The following is a 26644-nucleotide window of genomic DNA, read 5'->3' as shown; positions in this document are numbered from 1 at the left end:
AACTATTGCGAAATAGTTCCATCGATTTGCTGAAATCGTGAAGGCTTGCGTAATACATTTTTCGCGACTTGTTAGTATTTATCTGCAATCGAGGCACCGTAAACATTACGCCACGAGTAAACGTAGCTCTCGATAACACCTATCTTATCAGCATTATTAGATACGATCGCCGGGAGAATTCGATCGAGACTGTAAGAGCAGGATGAACCGTATCCGTCGTATCGCGGATCGTTAGTTATATTGCTCCCCCGTCCACCGGTGAATCGGTGATTAAAAATAATTCTGACGGTGCGCTGTCATCTTCAGCTGATCGCCACTTTCAAAAAATCGCTCGGCACGCAAATCAGTCGCAAACGACGTAATGTTTGCCGCGAGAATGCTTTCTCTGGAAATTTGAAAACACGATAAAAGGAACTTTGCATTGCAAAATTCGTTTGGTCACGACACCGCCATCGATCGAAACGTGCGGCCGTTCAGTGGAACACGATATCGTGTTTGAAGCTAGCGATATTCATAGACGCATTCTCATTCCTCAAAAATATTTCGCGTGTTTAAGAGATAACCGACGATTAGGACAGAAGAGCTTGCTCTTTGCCACTTCGCGTTATCGAAGTTGTTTCTATGATTTGCGGTTACGCCTTCCGTCGGAGGAAACGAGCGACACGGCCGGTTCAAAAATCGAATACGTCGACTTGTAAAATTCTCGCGCTTTCGAGAGCTTCCGTTTCGGGTACTACGTGTCGGACTAATTTAGCTCGCGGTTGCGAATCACCTGCACCACCGCTGAATGGATTTCAAATGGCGCTACGTCGAATTACAACAGAAGCCGCTCATTTTAGCTTTAGTTTCCCGATCGCATCGCTTCGAAATCACATATTTCAGTACCAGTAAAATACAAACCAATGGATTAACACGTTCGCTATCAGCGTCACATATTTGTGACGGCCGTGATCCTATATTTTACATAATGAAAATGAAATTAATCTTAAAGATATTGTTATTAGAAATGATAAACTACGATATTATATGTGGGAACTCAATGACTCGTTTCAGTTTCATTTTTTTAAGATTTTCCTTAGAAGATTTATTGGATTGAAAAAAATATTATAATTAGGCTGCGGATCTTTATGCAGATTCAAATTTTCAAGAACGTAATTAGAAAAGTAGGATTACAATGGAGAGTGGCTTTTCCTAAGAAATGTCAAGAACAGCACTAAGCTTTAGATGTTTTATATATTTGTTTGTGTCGTGTGCATTCTGTGCAATTTTGCGCTTTCAGATTTCCCATAAATGCAGAAAAATCCGCAGTCTAATTATAATTGAGGAGACCGTCACCGAAATAAGCACTGGTAGCGAACGTGTTAATCACGAAGCGATTGTTATAAAATCGATACAGCAGTAACAATTTATTCTTCTAACAGTTAGAATAGCGTTTCTTCATACAAACGTCTATTTTTGTTAAAAATAATAAGTCAGTTAGCGTATATTGCGAAGAAAAGTGTATTTTTCTCAAAAGATTTTGATTTGCGATCTAGAGGGTTAATTCGTGCCCATTTGCTTGTAGGTGTTTGTTGCGCGTGGAAAACAGTTACGATGACTCACGGCCGTATTTGGATACTTATTTCACTCCTATATCTCGCTGAATACGAACGCTGACGAATTGTTTATACCAGTCGTTCAATTTTTCATCGATCGTATTGGAACAACGTGGAAAGAAATCGGAGATGATCTTTGTTCGTCCGAGGTGAGCTATCCCACTGTTTACCCACATACCGCATTTTTCCTTTTACAACTTTCTATGCACGTTCCACTAACGCCTACGTAAATAGTAAACCTGCATCGGCAATGTGCACGTTCAATTAACATTAGTCAGCACGTATAAACATATCGACTTATTTTGTTAAACATTCTGTTCTCGAAACGGTTGACGAAGTACTTTCTCTGAGATATAGACTACAATGTACAAACATCACGATAAAAACCATGAATATAGAAATACGATTTTTAAAATGCAAATAAATGACTAATAATTAATATTATATATGAAATATTAATTATTCATTCGTTTATCTACTCTACGTTAACGAACAATTCTTTCATTCATTTCTATACATTCTCACACCCATCAACAAATTTACAATGCTCGACGAATCCATGTTATCAAACGTCGACAGTTTTCAAATTTAAATCAAAAATTATTAATGCGTTGACTTCCACGAGAATTTCCAGCGTTTTGAATAGTAATACTTATTCTTTAACACTAAAACTATTAGACGACTCAAAACGACCTATTCCTGATTTCTTTTTCTCGCAATTATCAAAAAAATAACAGATGTTTCTCTAAGTCAGTTTAAGTGCTCAGTAGTTTTAGTGTTAATAACAAAGGCAAATAATATTGAAAATAATTATTAATGGTTTACTATCACAGTAGTCATACTTATGTTACTAAATATTCTTATTTAAAATCAAGTTTCTTATTGTAATTGTTCTTCAGCAATTTGGAAGCTCTGGTCATCGGTGACCACCATGGCAGTCAACGTCTTAATAATTCATGATTTAAATTTGAACACTGTCAACGTTCCAAATCGTGGGTTCCTTGAGTACTGTAAATTAATATGGTAGTGGCAGTTAGAACATTTTCTCTTCAAGGTTTTCTTTTGATAATTAAGATAATCCACAATCGATCCCTTATTTTCATTGATTTATGAGGAAATATTCTTTTGTATTTTAACATTAACAGATTGACCTACACGGTGGTCACCGATGACTGTAGCTTCCAAAATGCTTGAAGACAATTACACGAGTGAAACTGATGCCGATTCAAAGTATTTAACCCTTTGCACTCGAAAGTTTTTCCCTAGAAATCTTCAATGTTTTCTGATGACACATAGACAACATTTTTGAAGCTAATTTATCGAGAAATAAAGCATAAACTGAGAATCAAAGATGTTTTATTTAATATTTAACACATTGATGCATTGTGCAAAGCTTAATGTTAAACGTCCAACATTATAACTTTGTCAATGTATTAAATATCCCGCGAACATGCATAATACGAATGCAATCGTAAGGAACACTTAAGCGAATATCTCGGACAGTAACTAACGCAGAAATTAGCGCTGAGTAGGAAGTATAACATAAAATATCTTAAATGGAAAGATATAGACGATTCTCCCCTACGTAATTCGAAGAGTCCGCCGATTAGAGATCTCCGCCAATGGCACGCGCGTAACGCGGGTTGCGGGACGGGCGCGAAGTTTGCCGCGGCGTTCGAAAGCCCACGAAGTTTGTCGACGCAGCCCGATCGGCTGCGCTGTACAGGACTCAGCGCAGTCGACCGGCGAACGTTGTCGCGTCAACGCGTCCCGTGTTCCTCGCAGCAAGTGTTGCACGCTGGATCTCTTGTGCCGGTTGTGTCTCCTCTATTATTCTCCTCGGATCAGTGACGTTCACAGTGTACATAGATAACGTGCGCAGGCCAGGTTAACCTCGCCGAGTTCTACGATCGAAATCGTCCGAATCCTCTCACCTGTTTCGCATTCCTGAATCACTTGTCATCCAGGAGCACTTACGTAAGTCTCGCAACATTGACAGTATCTCGTGTTATCGGTATTGTTATTTCCGAGATAACCGCTTCGAACGGTTGAAAAGGTTAAAAATCGTATCACATCGATAATCGAAAGATTTCGGATCGACGGGGATCGATAATCGAACGGTCTCGTTTACGTTAGCCCGCGAACACTGTGAATTTGCATAAAGGTCCGCAGTGTGGGAATAATATATTCGGTAGAACCGTTCGATCGATCGACCGATCGATCGATAACGACGCGGCCGAAGCGTGACGGTTTTTACAGTTAAACTCTACAATTTCCTTCTTATCAAACGCCGTCGCGGAAATGAGTCGTGAAGTCGTCGCTGCACGGGACTATACATGTATACACGTATGCATAGTATGCACACGCATGAAACAGTGCAAAGCAGTGCAAAGAATGCACACCGGGGATCAATGAAACGTGAAATTTGTCGCAATCGATGTTGGGAGTACGTTCACAGGTAAGCCCGCGTTTTTACTTGAAAAATGGAGTAGCCGGATTACTGAAATGGATATAATAATTACAACAACGATCTTATTCCATTACATGTGTCTTTGAATGGACGTTAAACGAGTCACTCATTGGGCAAATCGGATGACTCCATAAAACAAGGCGTAGAAAGGTGATGCACCAGTATACGTTGATTTTTAAAGTTTCCCTTTAAATCGAGGATTGGATAAATATTGGAGAATGTATGTCACTTTATTATTACAGGTGCAGCTAGCGTGTGAAACGCAGGGAATAGTATATTCAAGAAGTAATGTTTACTATTGCAATTTTCGCGTGGCTAGAAGAATCTGATTTTATGATATTTAATTCAATGATAAGGGAATTTGTTTTAACCCTTCGCACTCGAGAGGTAACTCTCACTCATCATCTAATTTCACACTGTAAAATATTAAATTTTATATTTAATATTACACCTTATGTAACGCATCAATTTGAGAAATATTGAAATTATATAGCTTTGTATCTCAACGTAGGTATGATTTCTCTGCAAGTTAGTTCCATAAAATATCGTCTTATCTCATCAAAAAATGTTAAAATATTTCCAATGAAAAATTTTCAAATGCAAAGCGTTAATATAACAAGTTAAGAGCCAATCGAGCGTTGACCGTGAAATCTTAACCCTTTGCATAAATTTTTCACTAGAAATATTCAACATTTTCCGACGAGATATAAACGACATTGTTTCAAGCTAATTTAACGATAATTCACAGATAAGTTAAGCAACAAAGTTATTTTATTTAAATATTTCACATAGCAATACAAAGTTTCATGTAAAATACTAAATATTCAACTTCATAGTTTTACTGTATCAAATCAAGTGGTGTGAGAGTCACCTCCCGAATGCGAAGGGTTGATAAAATTCAAAAACTGGAGTTAACGTAGTCAATGAGTGGCTCGAATACTATACGAACAACGAGAGGACCACGTATGAATACAAACGACGAGTAGACTCGTTTTCGCCGTTCAACGGATTACCGCCGTTCACCGGGAGTAATCGTATTTTTGCCGGGAACGATCGTCGATCCCTGTATGGTCAATGTTTTGCGTTGCAGTGTGCGTGTGGCGTGATTCGGCCGAACGTAGCGAAGATAAACGCCTAAACCGCCGACTCATTTCGGCGAGCGATCCGCGGGAAGTATGAAAATGGCGGTGGTCGCGTACTTTTTGCTCACCGGTTAGGTGGAGTGTCTGTTACGATTCGCCCGTGGAACCATTTGACGTTCATGGATAACGGTGTACGTGTGTAGTTGATTTCGCGCTACGTATTGCGCTTTATTAGACGCCGGATGTAAGTCAGCGATGACCGGAATTAATCGCGCGAACTTTCAGGATCTATGGATACAGGATAGACCTTGGCGAATCGGACCACCGGGCGAATCTGATCGAAACGAGAATCCAGTTTATATTTGTTATACCGTAAATTATATTTCTGGTTTCTTGCTTCTTAACGCTAGGTTTACAAACATTTACATTTTGTTCTATTGGTCTTAGAAAAAATTGATGTTCGTTTAGATTCTGGAAATTAGAGGTTCGAAGATGAACAATTAAAACACTTTTGTATACCTGTCTACACCACAATCGAAATCGACGTAAACATTTACTAAATAATGTTTGTAATAACACGTTGACTGCCACGAAAGACATCAGCGTTTTATGTATTACTTATTCTCTCTGTAGCAAAGATAAAGAGGAAAAATTATTAATTATTTCCTATCTGAATTCTTACGTTACACCATTATCTAGTTACTTACGCTACTGAGTATTTTGATTCGACATTAGTTATCTTACGAGCTATGATTATCTTGTAATTTGGAAGCTCCGGTCATCGATGACCGCCGTGGCAGTCAACGTGTTAATATGCGTGAAATCGACACGTTCCATGAATCTAGTGTTAATTGCAAAAGAAAGATTAAAAAATTTTATTTAATATTTTATTATTATTAGTAACGTTTGAGTGTATTTAGTTCTTTACTGGTAAAGAAAAGAGGATCCGATTCGCCTCAGTCTAGCCTAGTAAGTGGTTGGGTCACCTGAATGTCCGGTGAAGATAAGTTTTGCGTTCGAGGCGATCCGAGCATAATAAATAAACGCGAGGTGGTTCCGAGCGGTTTCTTTTTCGTGGTCGAGCGATATACGTGACCAGAACAGCATAGCGTAACTCATGCACGATAATTTCGAGCTGCGATTCACTGACCTACATGACGCGTGTAATTTAACCGGACACGTTTCGGGCTCTTCTTGATCCTACGACCTTTTTCACTTGATTCCGCGTATCGTCTCCTTATCGTAGCCGCGTTATTTTTATCTGAGCCATTACGGTCGCGTATTTCGCGACTGCGCACCGCTGCACGGGGCGCACGTGCGAAGACGTCTCCGCGAAAAGTATTCATTTCGCGGACCTCGCGTTGATGACCACGGGTCGTTGAACATCTTATCTCCGGAAATAATGTATGCGATTATTGGAAACGTTAGTACCATCGATCAGCGATTCGTCGGTCGTTTTATTTTACTAAACTTGGTCAGTGTAGGAAGATAGAGTTAACCCTTTGCACTTCATAGGCTCTCAACCGCCGTTCGATTCGGTAGAATTATGAAGTCTAAACATTTGGTATTAAGTTTCGTATCACGCGTTAATACGTGGAATATTCAAATGAAACAGCCTCGTTTAGTTCACGGATTTCTCGTTAAGTTAGTCTCAAGAAATGTTCTCTATATTTCATCGGGAAGTGTGTCGAGCATTTCTGAGAAAACTTTTCGGAGTGCAAAGGGTGAACATATGCGAATGTATCGCTGGAAGAAGTTGGAAGCGTGTATGTATACTTAATACACGCTTCCCCTTATCAATTTCCAAGGAAACTTACCGAACATTGATGCGACACTTCGTCCGCTTTTTAATTTACACTTCTTTCGTCGATAAGAATTATCTTCGACCGTGTAACCGTATATAACTTGACGAACTCGTTTCCTCAGGGACGGGAGCGCGTCGCGGAAAGCCACTTCGCGGGATCCAGAACATTTTTGAGGCGAAGTGTTTGGGAATTCTGTGTCGATCGAGACCCCCGCCGAAGGGAACAGTTGAAGCATCTATTTTTACACGTGACGGGGGGTTCTCAACCGTGAAGAGCGAAAAAATTCAAGAAGGTCCCCGCTCGTCTTTCTCCGTTCTTTTCCTTGTCCGCGCCGATCGTTCCACGGGAGGAGTCGATTACTTGTAGAAAGAGGCGCGACGCGAAGGTTGCAATCATTTTAGATATCGTTTTACCGCCGGGGCGGAGAGGGATGCCGTGCACGTGACGCTCGATGCAACGACACGGCAAACACATAAGAAACCAGTTCTCATAGTTGAGAATCTCTGGCATCCGTGACTCGAGCTCGTGGCACGGGTTGCCGCGAAATAGCTACCGCCGCCGCAAGGAACACGCTTAAGGATAAGCGTGTTCGTAGATTTTACGATTGCGACTTCCAGGCAATGTACGGAAGTCCTAATCGATACTTTCATAATTACCGGCGAACACGAAAGGACCGCGAGCCATCCGCCTGCAGAAAGAATCGTGGTCGCTGAATTTGAAGTTGGTGCCGCCTCTTCCTCGTAGAAGCATGAAAACGAGCAGACCCTTGGTGATCCGTGTATCAAGCGGACTGACGTTAACACTAGGCTCATGGACATTTATTGTACAATTTATTCTAGTGTTCCTAGAAAAGTTGACGTCCGTTCGCTCGGATCTTGGGAATTAGGAATTCTAAAATAGACAATTAACACTAGATTTATGGACGTTCATTCTACATTTCGTTCTATTGTTCTTAGAAGACTATATGTTCGTCTATGTAAATCGCGAGAATTGTAGCTTCAAATCCAGTACGAATGAAAATCGACTGAAATTGTTACTAAATAATATTTAAAAAATTCAATATCCGTAGAATTGATGGGTTCCGTAAATCTAGTGTTACGACACGTATTCGTACGACTGAATCAATCATAATTGACATGAATGTTTACCGAGTAATGTTTATAGAATTTAGTGTACGTCCATTTGACGCGTTCCTTATGTCAATATCGTTAGCAAAGAGTTTGATTGGTAACCCGAACCGATCGCGAAGTGGTCACCAGTGAGTCTACGCTAGAGAGTCTGTTAAGAGGAAGCGCGTTTTGATAATGAGACATTGCGAAGGGAGGGAAAAAGTAATTGTCTTCGTCTATTCTAGGACTTCAACGCAACGCGTGTGAAAAAAGCATGTGTCTCTTAGGAAAAGATCCTCTTTGTACGCGAATTAGCACATTCCGCTCTTTCCACAGCGGAGGTAATGCGCGTCACCTGGGAAGCGAGTGGAGCATGTCGCGGATAGTAAAGATACTAAAAAGTCGGGCGTAACGAGGCAACGGTTGAACAGAATTTCACGGCTGTCCGTGTCGATTGCGACATCCCGTGACGCGTCTTTTGTCACCCGTTAATCTTCCAAACGCAAAAAAGAAATTGCGCCGTCGCGATTGACTCCATGTAAACGAAGCATGTGCATGGCGATCCTACGTGATAGCGCATCGGTATCACATCTGCGTTGAATCGTGGATGATCGTTTCTCTCGCGTCCCATTCGTTCTCGCTTTCTTCATCTTTTTCTCTTCAAGGTTTTCTTTTGATAATTAAGATAATCTGCAATCGATCGAGGAAATATGATTGTAAAGGCTTCGGCGAGAGTAACACGTTCCGTGTTCTTCTGTATTTTAACGTTAACAGGTTGACCTACACGGTGCTCACCGATGACTGTAGCTTCCAAAATGTTTGAAGACAATTACACGAGTGAACTGATGTCGATTCAAAGAATTTAACCCTTTGCACTCGAAAGTTTTTCGCTAGAAATCTTCAATGTTTTCTGATGAAACATAGACAACATTTTTGGAACTAACTTATCGAGAAATAAAGCATAAACTGAGAATCAAAGATGTTTTATTTAATATTTAACACATTGATGTATTATGCAAAACTTAATGTTAAACATGCAACTTTATAACTTTGCTATATCAAATGAAATTGTGACTGAGTCACCTCTCGAGTACAAAGGGTTAATAATACAAGTAACTAAATAATAGTGTCACTCGAGAACTATGGTAACAAACCATTAATAACCAATTCTGATGTAATTTGTCTTCGTTACGAAAGAACAAGTAATATTATACGAAACGCTGAAAATTCTCGTGGTGGTGAACGCGTTAATCGTCTATCTCTGCGAGGAAGCTTCAGTTTTCTTCCTCGCGATTGGTAAACCGACATTGTTAACCGTTTTATTCAATCGTCTTTCACGAAATTCGCTGAGATGGAAATCGTCGCATGCCGAGTCAAAGTCGAAAGTCGAGAAGAGCCGGGAAACCGTCATAAAAAGGTCCGTCCGTCCGTTGACAGTCTACACGGCGGCGAACATACGGCGGTTCTCTGGCTTTCACCCAGAAACACCGATACTACGGGATTTACGAAAGTATTTTTAGGATCTCGGTCGATCCGACGAGATTGCACAATAAATCTCGCCGCTCGAAAAGTTCACCTTCGAAACTGAATCGTTCCAGCGACTGCGTCGCTTCGTTCGTTGCGAGTCGCAATGGCGGCACTCGAAGAGTCAGAATTTTCTGAAAAACGAGTTAGCCACTCCGAGTCAGGAAAAAACCGCAAGTTTCTCTGATAAGATACGAAATCAGGAGGAAAACATTAGAAAGCCGTTGTTTCGATGGACGAAGCGATTCGAATGGTTAATTGTACGGAATACGTATTTATAACCGAAGTAGCCAGTAATCAGCGCGCGACATAATACGATTATAATGGACGTCCGATATAGCAGACAACCACTCACCGCGCGGATAAGATTTATCGATCAGAATTTCAGTTTTGCGTGTCGCGTAACTGGAACAACCTTTTGTCAATGTCTCTCCGGCCGCGTATATCCACCTTAGGTTTCGTGCAAGGATCTCGTGCGAGCCTAGGAAGCTAATAGAACCTTCTGACCGAATTTCGCAGCGGTGTAGTACGCGAAATCACGGTTTCCTCGATGTACGAAAATAGTAGAAGCGATTCTCCTGTTCTCCGCGCCGATCGCGAGCGCCAAGCGAGAATCAGGTAGCTAAAGACAAGAGACGAGAGTTAAGGGTTCGATGTAAATCAGTCGCGAATTAACTTGACTTTGTCTGAATTGTCCTTCCAGCGTTTAAACGGGGGAACTCTCGAAACGATGTCGAATTAAGCTGTCAGATAACGGCCATTAATACGGCCGCGAGGAGCATTCCTCGACACGGAATCGACTCGGGCGAGTCGCGAGACGCGGTGACGCGATCTTTTTGGATTTGCACGATCGCGAATCGGTGAAAACCCGGCGAACGTTATGACGACTGCTTTCTCGAAAGGAAATCGATCCAGGAATTTCTTCGCGATACGTGGCACTTGCCTCTTTGAATAATACTGCTTGATCACTTGACAGCTAAGTTGAGGGATTTTGCTGATGGACCAGTTTTCAGTTTTTCTCGCCTAAGTTTCTGTTGGTTTTGTTTCTTAATTTCTGATATTTTCCATTAGTGATTTACTGTTCGTTAATACGGTTATAAGTAACCAATCGAAACTGTAAAACTGTAAAACTGTAAGGTAGAAAGACACCTCTCGTCCCTGCGCCGTTCCGCTAGATCTCGAGTAATTACCCAACTGCACGTTGGCACGGTTTCAAAGAAAATTTCACGTAGTTTACGATTCTTTAATTATCGCGAATTGGACGTGAAAGTATCTGTAAGCGACTTTGATCGTTTTCTTATAAGCTTCTTACAGTTGATACACGCGTTTCTGCCTGGCCGTTCGACTCATCATCGACCGATTTATTTGTCATACGACGCGTTCTTGCGAGCCACATACGGAGGCTGCGGAGGATTACCAACATATCAGAGTGATCACGAGGGGCGTTGATACGATCGTTTAATAGGTCTAACGATTTAATCTCGCGCTATCGCTTGAAAACGGAGGATAGGTTTCGCGTTTGCCCCGGCGTTCTTTTCGAGGGCCATTCAAACAATTGCGAGCTACTATTTGATAATTACAATGAACTCTCCCGCGAACACTTGACCGCGTGAAACAGTTTCTCCAATTAGTGAAGTGGACTGGCCTCCCCGGCAATTAGTATCGTGTGTACGAAAAAAGAAGACCAAACATTGAGACCGCATTATCACGCTTTCAGTGAGATTCAATATTGATATCCCAGATAGTCGGCCTGTGTGTACGCTCTAATGTTCCCTGTGTACTTTCACGAATCGATCAAAGATAGTACGGCCCCGAGATAAGCAGTCCACTGAAGAAACGCGTGTCCGCGTACAGGCAAGACTTAGCGAAGACGTAAATTGAAATTAACTCATCGCAAACTATTATTACTCGTAATTACTTCGAAACAGAACAAAATCCCACGTTCATTCTACGTTCACTCTAAAACACCGCTTTTAATTGATAATAAAACAAGATAACATTTCATTTAACCCATTGCCGCACACTTTTAGTTTTAAAATCGTGCCCAGAAACGCGGTTTTTCTTTTAATTGTTTGTTTTGACTTGTTCAGGTCATGAAAAATCGTACACAAAATCAACTTGTATGTTATGTAGACTGTTACTTTATTTTTGTTCAATGTATTACTGAAGAATATACAAATACATTAGTACAGTCCGTAAAATGTCGTTTGCGGCAATGAGTTAAACTCGACAGAATCAAGTCACACTCACGTTTACTAAACTTTGTTCGAAATCTTCATCGCGAGCCTATGTCGTAGAGCAAGGGGTTGATATCCGCGAAATTTGACCTTTGAATGCCATCAGGTTTAAATATAACATTATTATGTCATTTCAAGGACACAAGAAAGGGCTTTTCGGGAAAGCTATTTTAGATTAATACATTGCTATTTACGTTAATTCGTTAATTTTACTATTTACGCTATTACACGGTTTTTGCGCCGTATCTTGGCCGCAGGGGACAATTGCCGAGGATCGTTCCGCGACGAGCGATTCCGACGCGCGTCCATCGAGAAACTCTGGATCAGAAGCGAACTGCGAGTGCAATGAGCTAATTGAACTAATTGCGTTCGTTAGTCGCGTTCCTCGTAACCGCGTGACACGCACCTTCTGTCCTCCCCTGGAGCCCTCGCCAGTGGCCGTCTCCGTGGGCGAACGTCGCCGCTGCGCCTGGAGGACAGTAATTCGCGTAACATGCCTGTTCCCGGTTGGCGAACATGTAGCACGGTTAATTATGCTCCCGGGGATTTCTTCTTTCGAGCGCGCGATGCCTTCTTCAAAGAGGGAAACAAGTCGATGTATCACGGCCCGCGACTGTTTTATTTATAAGAAAGAAACCGACGGTGCGCCTGTACACAATGCCGAGGGTATTTTCCGAATCGACGACTTTTAGAAAGCCTTCCTTCACAAGCAGGAAAACGGATGAAATTCAAAGATACCGGAAGAGAAATTCACTTGTTTATATAGTTCATACGTGCCTTTTACCGTTTTAATGTCAGGGGTCTTCGCAAAAGCCCGGTAAAAGTGCCAAGCGCGATCGGGCTGCTCTCGTTTCAGAAACTGAACGATGCCTCTCTATTTTCACGTAAACGAATTCGGAATATTGCAATCGTTCTATGTTTCTATTTCTAAGAGAAGTAATAATGAAAATTAGAGTAAACAGAAGGCAGACGAATGAATAAACTTCGTTCGATTCCATTCTTCGCTTTGAAAATGGTCATTTCAACCATTAAAAATGAATTGAACGTTTGAAAGTGAATGAAGTGAACATTTTACGAAATATTTTGTTACATAGTGTATAAATACTTTTCAATCTATTCGAACGCCAATCTTTAAATATCTCGAAACTGAAAATATACGTCTTAGTCCGCTTGCAAACATAACGGCACGTGTATTAATCATCTTTGCTAGAAGCTTCAGAGCGACGAGAGTAGATGTTCAACATCGCCGGAGCTTACAGTTTGCTCAGGATTGTATTTCGCACGCGTGGCCATATTGTGTGCCGTCGGACAACTGCATGGTGTCCTTGGTTTAGTCGTGTGCCCTCAATTTCCGGCGGTCAATTCAATTTTGCGGTTGTATCGCGCTTTTCCTCCGGTTGAGAGATCAACGCTTGAGAAGCATGTTCTCAAGTATACTTAGAAAAACCGTCGGGAAGAGGATTTGAAATTTACAACCTGTACAACCTTAGCGTCGCCTTGCATGACCTCCGAGGTTTAAAGTTAGCGTTTCTCTTATCCGAACGCGTGACGTGAGCGCAAACGTCGCTCGAGGAAGATCGATGGCACGGTGTTCGACGAACGGCGGAAGGAAAGTGTTCGGCTCAGGCGAGGAGAAGCGAATTACGCGTGTACCCGTAATCAAGATGCATCATCGAGCAGTCTATTACGTAAACGATACGTGCCGTGTTCTCTATTTTCGTAATCTAGGATTAGACGACTCGTTAACTGGGTTAACGGTGGCAACGCGACGCAGCGTTTCGCGTAACCCGAGAAATCTCGAGGAACATGGTTAATTAGTATCACCGGATCACCGTCGAATGACGAGACCGTCGCACGGGGGGTATTTGCCCTGAAACGCTGGCCAAAAGGTCAGATTTTATTTTCATTGGATAACGCTTCGTCCCTGTATACTTGAATAGTTATACGAGTAAACTGTGACATTGTTTTTTCGAAAACGGCAATATTTGGCACAAAATTTCACTCATACCGAGCAATGAATTTTTGTAAACGCACCGATGAAAAAGCTCGTAAGAAATACATGTAGGTGAAGTAATTTATAATCATTTTTTTTCCTTTTATGGTCTTTGCAAACCAAGGATGTGAATCTAACGTTCTTCGTCCTGTAAAATCGAATATAACGATCGAAAACTTTTTTTCTCCGCGAAACTCACCTCTGGATCTTATATATATTAATATTTAGACACTGATTTATGTAACTATTCAAAAATTAGTTGCCTAGAGTTGTCCAAACTACATATTTTTTACCGTTCAGCATAATTTAAGGCGGTATTCTAGCGTAACAGGTTGAAAAATTCAGTTTGTTCTACATATTCAAAAATATATCACTTTAAAAACATACTTCTGCATTCTTAAAGTCATATTTAAGAAAATGAAGTTGTTGAAACTTGGTTAATATGAGAAGTCGGTAATCTTATTGTTGTCTGTGCGTGCGCCATGATTTTTCTATGATTTCCGATGACATGGCGAAACAATTATTAAACGAAAGATAAATGGTATTCAATCATCGATGAATTGCAATATATAAAATTCTGAAAAATAATCTTCTTAATAGAAATCATTAACGTGACCTTGACATTCTTCAAGGACATTCAATTTTTAACTTTATAGTACTGTAGCTTACCTCTAGATTGATCCATCAACGAGCTACAAGACCACTTTTTAGCTCCAAATAACGCAATAATGGTTTCGGCCAGGTTTTCGGGTCAAATGCCCCACTGCGCGTCGACTCCCGATCTCTTTCGATCTCCAGACGGCAGATCTCGACGCGATAAAAAATATGAAGTGCGATTAAACTCAAGGTGAAAGAACGGAGGAAGTTTGTTCGATCACAGTCCTCGCGAATTGTGCCAAGGGAATTTTCTTTTACGCGAAGATCCGCGCGGACCGATTGATTGATCGCCCGGGTCGGCGGGTGAGCAGACATCATCATCATTTCCGAGTTTAACGCTAAGACTACCGATCAATTAGAGTGACTTGTCTCTAATTTTCTATAAAAAACGAAACAACACGTTTCTTGTCATTCGAAGGGTTCCTTAGTCGTGTATCCGTGCGAATACATGAATTTAATTGAAAATCTTTCGCAATAAACGCCTTCGTAATTTAAACACTTGCAAAATAGGAATTCTGAAGTGGATTAATTTGACCCGGTAGTTTTAGCGTTAACACTAGAACTACCAAAAGGATCGAAATGGTCCGTTCCTGATTTCTTCTTTTTCAGATATCAATAACAAATTATACTCTAAGAAATTACTATCATTATTATTCTACATAATTCCTGCCTTGCTGCTCGAGATGACTTCCGGTTCACACTTTCTTATTCTACGTTATTCCTATATCTAATTGAATTTAATATCTAATTTCTACTTCTTAATTTCCAATAATTTCCACCTATATATTTACAAATTGTTTTTTAAGCATATATCTACATGCCTATCAGCTACTAAGTGTTTCATATTAACGCTTCACTACTTTACTTTTTCTTCCGTTGCACTTATTTATTGCTTTGACGTTATCGTCAAAAACGTTCACCATATCTCCCATTGTCACTAGCCCTTGTCTGCTCTTTGATTCCGTCACAGTCTTAGTGTTCTTCGTTTGTCTTCCTATTTCTTTCTATTTCTATCTTTTTTAATATGCTCAGTCCCCTTCCGCCTCTGAGAAATGACTGAAGACATTGTTTGGATGCGCAAACTGATTTAACCAGTTAACTGTGGAATTTAGTTGGAAAAACCTCTCGTTCTGCGGGCAATAAAATAAAAAAAATGTAGCGTGTACTCATCGAACGCAGGACGAATGCACGTAGAGTATATTTTAATGAAAGATCAAAGCGAAACAAAGAAGAATTACATGTTTATGTGAAAAAATAAAGAATTCATCGTTGAAAGAATTAGTATCATGTCAAGCTTTACGATGACGTGTATACTCGTCAAACACAGTTAACTGGTTAAAAGTCAGTCGAACTCTTGGTAGATACATTTTCAGCGTTTCTATAGAGAAATTGGCAAAAGGCGATTCGACTGTTCGGTAGCTTTAGTGTTAACGGATTAACCCCGGACTTGATCCGCGTTTCGCAATCGCATTGATACGCAATGACGGGCAATTGGACGGACCGTGGGTCGTTCGGTTTGATCCGGCAATTGGAGTAACGAGGCTGCCGGCTGTGCAGCGTGCGTTCAACAATTATACCGCTGTACCGCTCCGAATCGCTTCCCTGCGATCCATCTGTTCGTTGATCGATGTTCATTCCAATGATACGAATCGATGATAAGTAAATACCATCGATAGACCGTACATAGACGAATCAAGTTTTTCTGAATCGTTAACTGTCTTTAATTCGTATGTTAACCCTTAACGATCGACGATTTTCTGTTGGCTCTTCTCCAACGAGAATGCATTAAACTTCTAACGCTTCGAAAAACAGAATTACACGGAGCACGAGAATAAAAGAAGAAAAACCACGCGTCAGTCCTTCGTTAGTCGGATAATTAACAGTAAAGCTACCAGTCTCAAAGTGACCCATTCCTGATGTCTCCTTTTTGCAATTATCAAGAAGACAAGAAATGCTTCTCTGAGAAACGATTAAAGGAATTGATTTGGAACTATGCAAAATGAATTGTAAATCAATGAACGCGTCTCGACAGATGCACTCTCGGATTTGTTTTAGAGAAATTTCAAGAACTTAATTCAACTACTCGGTGGTTTTATTAAATTATTCATTGGCAGTTTTCGATGTTGGATATCGAAGCTTCAAATGGTTATTCTCGCGCCGCGGCGTCTGCGAGATCCCCTGAAATAACGTCGAGAGATTTCAATGATAAGGAGAAGACCGCTGGAAAGGATGATGACGGTTTAATCGATCGCTCATCATAACGCCGCGCGTAAACCGCGTTTAACTTCCTGCACGTCCGTTTCCACGGAGTTACGTCCACGTAAGACGTTAAAAATAAATCTGGACTTTATGCTTGATGCTCGATGCTTTCGACTCGGTTGCTACATTAAATTACTCATACTGTACGCGTTTATAATTATAATTCGTCTCGTTGTGCTGAACGCCGTAAAATCGGCCGCGAGATCGAGGAAATCAGGAAAGCGCGAATGAAACGGGGAAACCCGATTCCGCCGGATAAAATAAAAGTCCAACGTCTATTTTCTTTTCGACCGGCGTTCGAAGGATACCGAATGTTCCTTGTTCTTTCATCTTCCTAATGCTCGCTTTTGAATAACAAGAATAACCGGGATTGTTCCTCTATTTCCAGCTCGAGGCGGCCGCCGAGAGGATCATGACGAGGGATCGGTGAACTTTGTTGACGAGGCGTCGCGACGATTTCAGGCGGTTCCTGCAATAAACTGGCCGAGCATTTTCAGAGGAAACGAGGGTGAATCATGTCGCGATCTAGGCGTCCCAGCGTTTCCATTTACGATTATCCGGAACACTTGAACCCGTTCAACGACGAGGTCACCAATATGCAGCCGCCCATGTACCGGGACGAGAAGACGAAGGAATCGAAACATAAATTCTGGACGTTCGGCAGGAGCAGGAAGAAGAGATCCAATAGTTTCTCCATTAAATCGACATGGTAATCAATTCGTCCCGAGCCTCTGGCTCACTTACACGAAGATTATCTCTCGACCTTCGAAATGGTCGTTTTTTATTTCTGTTAACACATGGACGGAGCTTCGAAATTACTTGAAAACAATTATAATGAGAAAATCGATGTCGAATGGGAATATTTAGTAACATAAACAGCTAGATAATAATGCAATATGAGTACAGTGAAGTCAAAACATTAATAATTATTGCTTTTGTTATGGAGGAATAAGTATTACCAAACGTTTGAAATTATCGTGGCAACCAACGTGTTAACTTTATCTCGAATGTAGAAACGGATCCCAGAATAATGGGAATAGTCTAAACGGAAAATGGATCTATAATTAGTAGACTGCGGATTTTCACAGAAGTTCTGAAGAATATAATTAGAAACGTATAGGACTACGATAGACAATAGTGTTCCCTAACATTATAAACATCAGTACACTTTAAATATTTTATATTTTCATGTCGCGTGCGTTCTATGAACGTTAGCACTTTCAAATGTTCTAAATTTGAATTTCAAACGTTCAAACTCTTGCTATGTATAACAATTCGCAGTCCGGCAACTGGTTGAACGAAGAAGCGCCGAAGCAATGTCTACGCCTGACAGACCCGAGGGATTAAGCTAGAAAGTAAATTGGGAAGGATGCAAGTTTGTTGAACTTGAACTTACCGGCGCGGCATAGGAGCGAAACGCTCACGTGAATCGTCCGCGGCCGGTACCTGCGTCTGGCCGTCATCCAAACGACATAAATAACGAATGCCCGCGTAGCGGACAATCGACGTCAGGTCGAGTTCCATCGGAAAAGGTCTTAGCGATATCTATTTGAAGAAACGCCCGCGGCTCGCGCGGTTCGCTCCTGCGTAATTATTCGCTCGGAAATTAGCCGGCAGCTTTCCTGCGCTTGTTACGGAATTACTTCTCCGATCCGTTGAAATCAAAGATTGAAAAGGTTCCGAAAATAACCGGTTGATACTGTTATATGAGCTGTTTATTTTAAAAGCGGCTTAAGTCCATTTGAAAAAGAAAGAAAAACTGTTAAAATATAAAAAGATAATATAGAATTAAAATTCTTATAACCATTAATTTAATCTTTTTAAAAAATAGACTTAAGTCACTTTCAGAATAAACGATTTATATATAAAGTAATAATTACCATGATTGTATCGATTCCGAGCTATATCGGTTCTATAACACTTATCTTCCGGGTCCAAATTTCGATTTTGTATTTCGGTTCCGCATTTCTTTCAGAACCGAGAAATAATAATTATAAAACCGATATAGAATCAATATACCTAATAACTTCTATCCTAGTATATCTAAGTTTCTAAAGAACCGGAACTGAAACCTATATACCTAATAACATTTACTTCATTTCGGTTCTCCAGAACAGTTCCAACAACCGACACTGACGTCACAACTGTTCTCAGCCGCCGATCGAAATCATTGAAAAGGAAGTTTCATTTCCATTCCTTTCCGGCCTTCTTTGCATATCCGAATCCCGCGATCGGTCTTTTCTTCGTTCTGATTCTCCGCAGAGAAACTCAAATACTTGTAAACTTTCAGACGTTACCCTAAATACCTAGCCGCTGTAACCACGCTCGAAGAATTCCGAGGCAGCGCAGCCGTCGCATCGATCCACCACGATTCGTTCTTCCTCTTAATCGGGATTGGCGTCACGTTACCTGTATTATCTTGCTTTCATTTTTATACGCCCTATCGACGTCGTCGGCGCCAAGATATCGACCTAGCTTCGTTGCCCCGACTCCTTTTTGCTCGGCCGATCGACCCACCCGGTCTGGGAGCAACGATTCGACGTTTCGAATAGAAGCAACGGATTCGATTCGATTCGATTCGTTTCATCTTTATACAGAGGACGTTTCGCAATTACGGGAGACGAGGACCTTGAAACGCTTACGGGATCAGCGATACCCGGGGATTGGCGGCTGTTTAACATTACGTGTCGATATTTGGTTAATCTCCGAACGCGTAGGATACGTCACAAAGTCCATAAATCAATCCGTGACACTGTCCTCGAGGTTTATCTTCGGAGGCGAACCGTAACGTTCCTTTGTTCCCGGGATGGAACGATGCGTCTCGGATAATTTGTTGAACCGTCCGCCGTTTGTTTTCCTGGATGATAGAAACCGTCCGACGGATTCGGTTTGCATAGACGAGACGGCTGCGCGTCGCTGTGTTGAAATCACCGAACGACGGTGACGTTCTCGAGCGTAAGAAGCAACGCTTCTCAGCGGTCGTCGTCATAAATCTACTTCTGCTCTGTTGCGACACCGCGCGCGCGGATAAAATAAGAAAATGGTATTCCTGACGTCGGTGGATCTAGATACACGCGCACGGCGAGCCGCGTCTGCTCCGTTTCTTATTCGATACCTGTACTTGAGACGCTGATAAACGTCGTCTTCGCGACTTTTTGCCCGGCCGCGACCGTCTGTTTTTCTGCCGTTCGACGCGTAACAGACGGACGCGATGCGAATTGGATTGGATGATCGGTCTCGAGAGACCTCTTTCGCTCCGTGCGAACGTTTACACGCTCGATTAGAGTATATTTTTATTAGGCACCTCCCTGGCTGTTGCGGTAGGTAGACTGTAACTCGAATGAACAGACGTTGGTCTTTTAATTCCGATTGGGAGTGGATTTATACGATTGGTGGCAGCGTTGTTGAAGCAGAATGTTTAGTACGATCATAAATCTCTTAGCTGCGGCATGCTTTCTTCGAGAATTCGGCTGGAAGATGTTTGCTGTGTAAATAAACGAGGAATCATGAATGAGAAGTGGTCATACTGTTGCCTCCAGATAGCACCGTTTGCCGATGGATTCATCGTGATTAGGTTTAGAGAAGACGTTGCTTTAAGCGGAGAACGTAGAAGTTTGCATTGTAATTCGACGAGGCGAGCGTTGTCGTGTTACTAGGTAATATTAATTGCGGGACGAGAGCTATGTGGGTTAAGAGCAGTCAACGCACAGAGACCCATCATCTTGTCAGCGTACAGATGTGACACAGATCCCTTAACACGTTTGGACGCAAGTCGAGCGGCGCAATTATCGTCTAACCCACGGTGAACCTGCTAATTTATTCCTCTTTGTCTCGAATAAAATGAGTCGTTCGCTTACAGGAGCGGATTGTTCGGGAAACGGAAGGATGAGAAGGCGGAGGCGCAGGAGAAGAGATCCACGATCACTACAGGTGAGTACGTTCAAGAAAGTTGATCGACGAATCAAAGCCAAGTTAAAGAGTCTAATCGATTTCCTTTTCTTTCCTTGGGTAACAGTTTCATCTACCTATAAGAGGGAGCCTTACACGAAACCCGCGGCTCCTCCGAGACCTACCAAGGATCAGCTGGAGTTCCACGAAGCTCTCGGCACTTTAGCGAGAAGAAGAAAGTATACCTTGGAAAACTCGTCAAGATACGGCTCCAGTTTAACTGTAAACGGCGATCCTGCTAGGATGTACAATGGCAGCCCGCAAGACACCACCACATCTATTATGGGTGACCTCACACCCAAGCCACCAGTGAGAAGGTGTGCGAATTTAAATCTGAAAACTCGGTTGCTTTCTGCTTAGCGAGATAAATGAGTTGATTATTGAACTGTTCACGAACGAATGAGTTAATTGTTGAACTGTTCTTCAGATTTGGCCAGGTGAGTCCCAAGCCAACAGACAAGATCCCGGCGTTGGACTACGAGGACAAATCCCCTAAAGAGAACGGTAGTGTAACTCTTCGCGAGAAGGTGCAGGAAAGAACGCCAGTTCCCCCTTTGTAAGTAGTCAGGATTTTAACACTAGAACTACCGAGGATTTAAACCGTCTTTTGAACATTTCTTCGTGAGAGCTAGAAGCGTGGATTCATTAAGATTTTAGTTAGTTTATATTTCGGTTTAGGTATTACCGAATCGGCTTCCTTAGTCATTTCTTAAAGAAGTACCTGCAGCTTTGCAGTAATTGTAAAAGAAGGGATTAGAAATTGGTCATTTTGGCCCACCTGGTAGTTCTAGCGTTAAGCGAACAATGGTAGGACTCTTGCAATTGATACAGTCCATTTAGAAGTGGGATTTAATTCTTTTTAGGCGACGATTCGGTAACAGATCGTCGCAACGTGCGAACGCGGGTACCCTGGACTCGGAAGAGGAGGCGAGTCGTATGGGTGACGCGGCGTTCTGCGACGAGAACGAGAACGTTCCTGATGACTACGTATTCAAAAGATGTAGCCAGGACGCGGTCAGAAAATCTAATCTCTCGATAAACAGCTGCATTTCTGTTGGTAGTACGATGAGCTCGTACGGTCGGAAAAAACGGAGAGCACCGCAGCCGCCACGACGCGTAGAGAAAGTGGAGACCAACGAGGTAATTTGCTTTGTCGGCGAAATAAATTGTATTTTTTTAGAGTAACAGTTAATTGACCGATCGTGACTATTGTTTGCCTTTCTGCAGAAGATTACCGAAGCACCTAACATTGAACTTCAGATAGTGGAACCGAGTGACATAGCGAGAGTTGCCGAGAACATCGATGAAATGACGAAGAAGAGTAAAGATATAGACAATGAAGTGGGCAACGAAGTTGATGACAAGAAAGAAAGGCTTACGGAGTCCGCTACGGATACCGCTCAATCCGCGGAAGAGATTACGGAGAAAGACACTCTAAAACCCGTGGAAACCGATGTAGAGGAAACAGCGAAACCACCGGTAGAAGTAAACTGCACGGAAGAAACTGTAGAAGTACAGCAAACCGAAGTCAATGATTCTACTACGGAGAAAGAGGAACCTGAGAGAACGGATTCTAAGGAAACGGATTCTAAGGAGCCCACAAACAAGGATGAGGAAGAAGTTCAAGTTGAATATCGAAGAAATTCTCAGGATAATGTAGAGATCATTAAAGAAGTCGATGAATTATTGCCTTCGGAATTGGAGGAAGTACGTTTAAGGAGAAAAAGTTCTTTAGATTCATTGTCCAGAAGCGACAGCTTCTCGGTGAAGGATGAGATCGAAAAGATTGAGAGACAGATCAAGGCACTCGAGGCGAGAAGCGCATCCAAAGAATCAACGGAGAACCTGGATGATCAATACGGGGATACAAGGCAATCGCTTCAAGCTAATCGCAGGCACTTCTTCCAAAATATGGTTGACACCGATAAAGAAGCAATTAAGATAGAGTTTAAGGAATTCCCTAGGGAGCAGAAGGACATTCATTTGGTCAGACTAAACGATTCACCAGTCCCTGTAGCAGCTTCAAGGGAACCGGTGAAAGTAATCGAACTTCACATATCCGAGCCGATTAAACAAAAGGCGGAGATCGTTGAAGATATCAATCCGATACCAAAACCGAGGAGGCACAGCGCGTTGAGTTTGACCGATTCTCGATCAAATTCCGTAATTTCGACTGAAGGACGAAAGGGTCGTGACGAGGCCAGAGGAAAGTCATTTTAGAATCGTTGCCTTCGATAATAAATATGTAGACTATTGTGCAATTATTTTGTCTTCAAGAATTAAATGGAAAGATGACATCTCCATTGATCTTAGTCGAAATATTTTTCAAAGACTGTCTAGACACTGTGTACATGTGCCTTTATTTAAGCTTACAGATCCAGCTTAATTCTTTGAAGTATCTTCTCAACTCAGATTTCGTTTTGAGACGTTCTTTTTAAATGTACATGATTTTCAGGTAATATTACAGTACAATAGCATGCACTGATAGTCTAATACTTCACTTTGCAGATACTTCAAAGAGTTAATAAGCGTAATAAGTATGCGTATTATGTACTTGAAGCCTTAATACGATGATGAAACAAAAATTCCATCGACTTTGGGCATAGAATATTATGTGATCGTAGACGTCTCTCGTTTATCTAGTATTCTCATTATTTATTTTCGCGGAATAAAATTTAAAAATTTAATAACATTTATGCTCTACCAATAACTAGAAACATTCAACAGTTTCCTATAAATAAGTAAATAAAAGAAAAATAACTCCAAATTATTTTTAATTGTAATATTTACAAAATTTATTGTATAGATATTCATCAAATCAAATGAATATATTAACAGCTTCGCTACCAGCGTTTGTTTCGGTACATGATCCTCACAATTGTAATATTTTATTCGAGCCAACAAGTCTTCTAAACAAAGTATTGAAACAATTAAATTAAAACAAATCAATGAGTTCCTAAATATAAAACAGAATCTTATAACTTTAAATAATATCTGTAAGATTTATTTCTGTTTCTTTGTATACAGTATGGGATTATATCCGTCATAAATATATGACGTTAGTAGCGAACATGTTAATATATCTATTAGAAATAAATATAATGTAAATATCAGTAGTATAGCAATAGTATACTTCTTGAGAGAATATTAATAGTCATATAAAAACACGGAGTAAAATAAGTTCCAGTTAACGTTGTTAGTTTTTTTTACACAATACTCATCCTTTTCACTTTATATTTTATAAATCTTACGATATTCGCATTGACTGTAGACACGATCGCGACATTGTCTCCCAAAGTCTTTTTTTGTTCTCGTACCTATTTGAAAATGAATATGAAAAATAAGTTGCTATTTTATTTATTCGAAAGTATAACTTAATAGTATTTTACCTTATTTTTAAAAATTGGTACTAATTCACGTAATTTCTCCACTAGTTTGATTTCATTCGCTAACTGATCGCTGTCATCTTCTGCATATATATCCATTACTGCATCTAGAGATTCTGCAATAACCCAGGCTTTGGATTCCATCATGCAACTGCTTAATAAGGACACTGTGACTTCCTAAAACGACACTTTTTATTATATAGGATCACTCACGGTTAAATTTTTATATGAAATATATATTTTACTTTGACTAATTCATTGGCTTCAGGGGTATTATTACTTCTTAAAATTAAAGCAATGTTTCCTAATATACGTATGAGATTTGCGCGAATATTTGCATTAGTACATTGCCGTTCTCCGTTTAACATTGGCTGCAAATCAACTAATGTTAATTGGTTAAAAATATTTGGTTTAACTTCGGATAATCGTTGAAGAATTGCCCTCATAGCTGCGGTAGCAGATTCTAATAACTCAGTATCATTAGGCTTTGCATCTTTGAAGACAACAGTTCCAATGTTGAGCCACATCCTAAATTAAAACGTAGAAACATTTTTCAATTGATCTATTTTTCCAAGTGAAATCGTAATTGTAGGTGAATGTTGAGCCATATTTTACCTATATATATTTTCCAAACCACCAAACGCATCAATTTCTAAATATGATACTAAATTATTTAAACATAGATATGCTCTACATATTAGAGTGTGCATTTGGTGCAATACAGCTCTTCCCTCAACATTCTGTTCCAATATTTCTACTGTATCTTTTTCCACAGCCATAGTCTTGTCCCATACCTTTTTAATTATGTCACAACTATTAAAAACTTCAATTATTTCTAGAGGTAGAGATAAGTTTAGTTTACATAATTTATCATCCATGCAAACATCATTTATACCATCACTCTCAAGGTCTGAATCTTCCAAATCCGAGTCATTTTCATTTTCTTGATCTTCTGAACATAAGTTAGTTAAAATTTCCAATGCTTGTTGTTGAGCTCCAATTAGCTTTCTACTTCCCTGTACTTTCTTCTTGTGTTTAATTGAGAAAGCTTTTTTTTCATGAGGTAAAATGGACGTCAACTCACATAAAATTTGTTTGCAATCAATGGAAAGTGTTTCAGAGAGGACAGTTATCGCTTTACAAATTATTGTACTGGAGCTAGTACTTGTAAGACTGTTATCCATGCAGTTAGATATATTAATTAACAATGCAGATACAGCAGTTTTAAGGCATGTTACTTCAGAGTTATTGGCACTGTTTGACTCCAAATTTAATAATTGTATAAGTGTACTTTCATGATCTTTAAGTTTTTTAATAGCAGCAGAATTGTCTTCTGACAAAGATAATAAACATTGTACAATAACTGTAACAATTTCCATACCATAAATGGTAATGTCAAAGAATTTTGTTAAAATAGATACAAGATCCTCTTCGTTGGAATATTTTATTGCACATTCATTATTTTCGCACAATGTCCATAACAATGTGATTGCTTGGACAAAAGCTTCTTTCTCATCATTTACTTTGCTTTTTTCACTTTCATTTAATGTTGGTTGCCAGTCCGTATAATACTATAAATAGAAAATACATAAATAAATATTGTAACAATATAAGGAGACAATTTCCAGCTTACTTGTTTTAATAAACAACAGAGTGGGGTCATGATGTCATCCTTCATTAAACTCTCATGCGCTTCTACAATTCCATTATCTGCAATGTGCCTTAAAGCACTGGCACTCCCTGCTCTTACAAGTACATTACCATCAACAAGTAATGGTCCTATCATTTTAGCAATTCCATCTTGTGCAATTTGCGTGGCAAGTCCTGAATCACAGGACATTGATTCCAATGTTTGCAACCCCGATAATTTTTCTTCAACGTTAGCGGATTGTATCTAGAATAGTTATAACGTAATCATTTGGTTCTTCTCTGTTTTAATAAAAAATTGGCAATATTTGTAATATTGTATTTTTAAAACGTGTCTTACTTCTTCGTATACTCGCTGTAAAGCAATTTCTCGATCTTCGTTTGCAACATTCTCAGTTTCTGTTTTCAGAAAGTCTTTAACAGATGGGAGTCCCGTAGGATTTTCCTTATGAGGTTTCCTTCTCTCTCTCTTTTGTTTTCCCATTTTTAAATAATATTAAAACTTTTCACACGTTTTTTCCTTCGACCATACTCTAAAATAGGTTAGCTCGACCCACGTGTTCAAGTTGTCTTTGTCTTATTTTCTCATTCATCTTTTGCTCTCTTTTTTTCGCTAAGACTATTTGATATAGAAACGAAACTTAAAGATATTTTTATCATTAAACATTATTAATCAAACTTTTTTATTTGTAATAAATGTGAAAATTCATTTATAAAACTGAAAATTTTATTTAATTATATATAGTTGACAAGATCATTAATGACAAATTTTTGTTTTACTTTGTTAGTTTAGTGCTCATTCTCATAAAAATTTATAAATATGATAATTTTAAAACCATATGACCAATAAGTTTGCAATAAATTACCCATAATTCTATGAGTGCATACTGCGTATGCGCATTAACAACTTATTCGCAATCACGTATCTATTC

The 26644-nt window shown here is 40.2% G+C and overlaps 2 protein-coding genes across 4 annotated transcripts; one reads left to right on the top strand and one right to left on the bottom strand.

Annotated features, from left to right (window-relative positions):
• Positions 1-1613: 1613 nt before the first annotated feature.
• Positions 1614-22986, top strand: LOC116425710 (uncharacterized). 3 transcript variants are annotated; one of them, XM_031973773.2, is made up of 7 exons: positions 1614-1744; positions 17120-17440; positions 20591-20661; positions 20747-20996; positions 21107-21235; positions 21543-21819; positions 21907-22986. In XM_031973773.2, exons 2-7 carry the CDS (start codon positions 17247-17249, stop codon positions 22897-22899), a joined length of 1914 nt encoding a protein of 637 aa, XP_031829633.1. In that variant the 5' UTR covers positions 1614-1744; positions 17120-17246; the 3' UTR covers positions 22900-22986. The 3 variants fall into 3 exon arrangements, with proteins under 3 accessions (XP_031829633.1, XP_031829631.1, XP_031829632.1); XM_031973771.2 differs by lacking the exon at positions 1614-1744 and adding an exon at positions 3293-3572; XM_031973772.2 differs by lacking the exon at positions 1614-1744 and adding an exon at positions 3770-4053.
• Positions 22987-23436: 450 nt separating this feature from the next.
• LOC116425709 (HEAT repeat-containing protein 3) lies at positions 23437-26624 on the bottom strand. Its single transcript, XM_031973769.2, has 6 exons — positions 26053-26624; positions 25699-25959; positions 24681-25636; positions 24311-24593; positions 24069-24242; positions 23437-23996 (listed from the first exon to the last, which is right to left on the bottom strand). Exons 1-6 carry the CDS (start codon positions 26194-26196, stop codon positions 23886-23888), a joined length of 1929 nt encoding a protein of 642 aa, XP_031829629.1. The 5' UTR covers positions 26197-26624; the 3' UTR covers positions 23437-23885.
• Positions 26625-26644: the final 20 nt, after the last annotated feature.

The sequence above is a fragment of the Nomia melanderi genome, chromosome 14, assembly GCF_051020985.1.
Source record: "Nomia melanderi isolate GNS246 chromosome 14, iyNomMela1, whole genome shotgun sequence".
In the NCBI taxonomy this organism is placed as follows: domain Eukaryota; kingdom Metazoa; phylum Arthropoda; class Insecta; order Hymenoptera; family Halictidae; genus Nomia; species Nomia melanderi.
Note: the sequence above shows the minus strand (reverse complement) of the source record. Positions and strands in the feature narration are given on the sequence as shown.

Coding starts and splice junctions, on each gene's coding strand:
- LOC116425709 (XM_031973769.2), bottom strand. CDS start 26,196: ATGGGAAAACAAAAGAGAGAGAGAAGGAAACCTCATAAGGAAAATCCT. Junction 25,960..26,052: donor TACAGCGAGTATACGAAGAA/GTAAGACACGTT, acceptor TAACTATTCTAG/ATACAATCCGCTAACGTTGA. Junction 25,637..25,698: donor TCTGTTGTTTATTAAAACAA/GTAAGCTGGAAA, acceptor TTCTATTTATAG/TATTATACGGACTGGCAACC.
- LOC116425710 (XM_031973773.2), top strand. CDS start 17,247: ATGTCGCGATCTAGGCGTCCCAGCGTTTCCATTTACGATTATCCGGAA. Junction 17,441..20,590: donor TTCTCCATTAAATCGACATG/GTAATCAATTCG, acceptor GTTCGCTTACAG/GAGCGGATTGTTCGGGAAAC. Junction 20,997..21,106: donor CCCAAGCCACCAGTGAGAAG/GTGTGCGAATTT, acceptor ACTGTTCTTCAG/ATTTGGCCAGGTGAGTCCCA.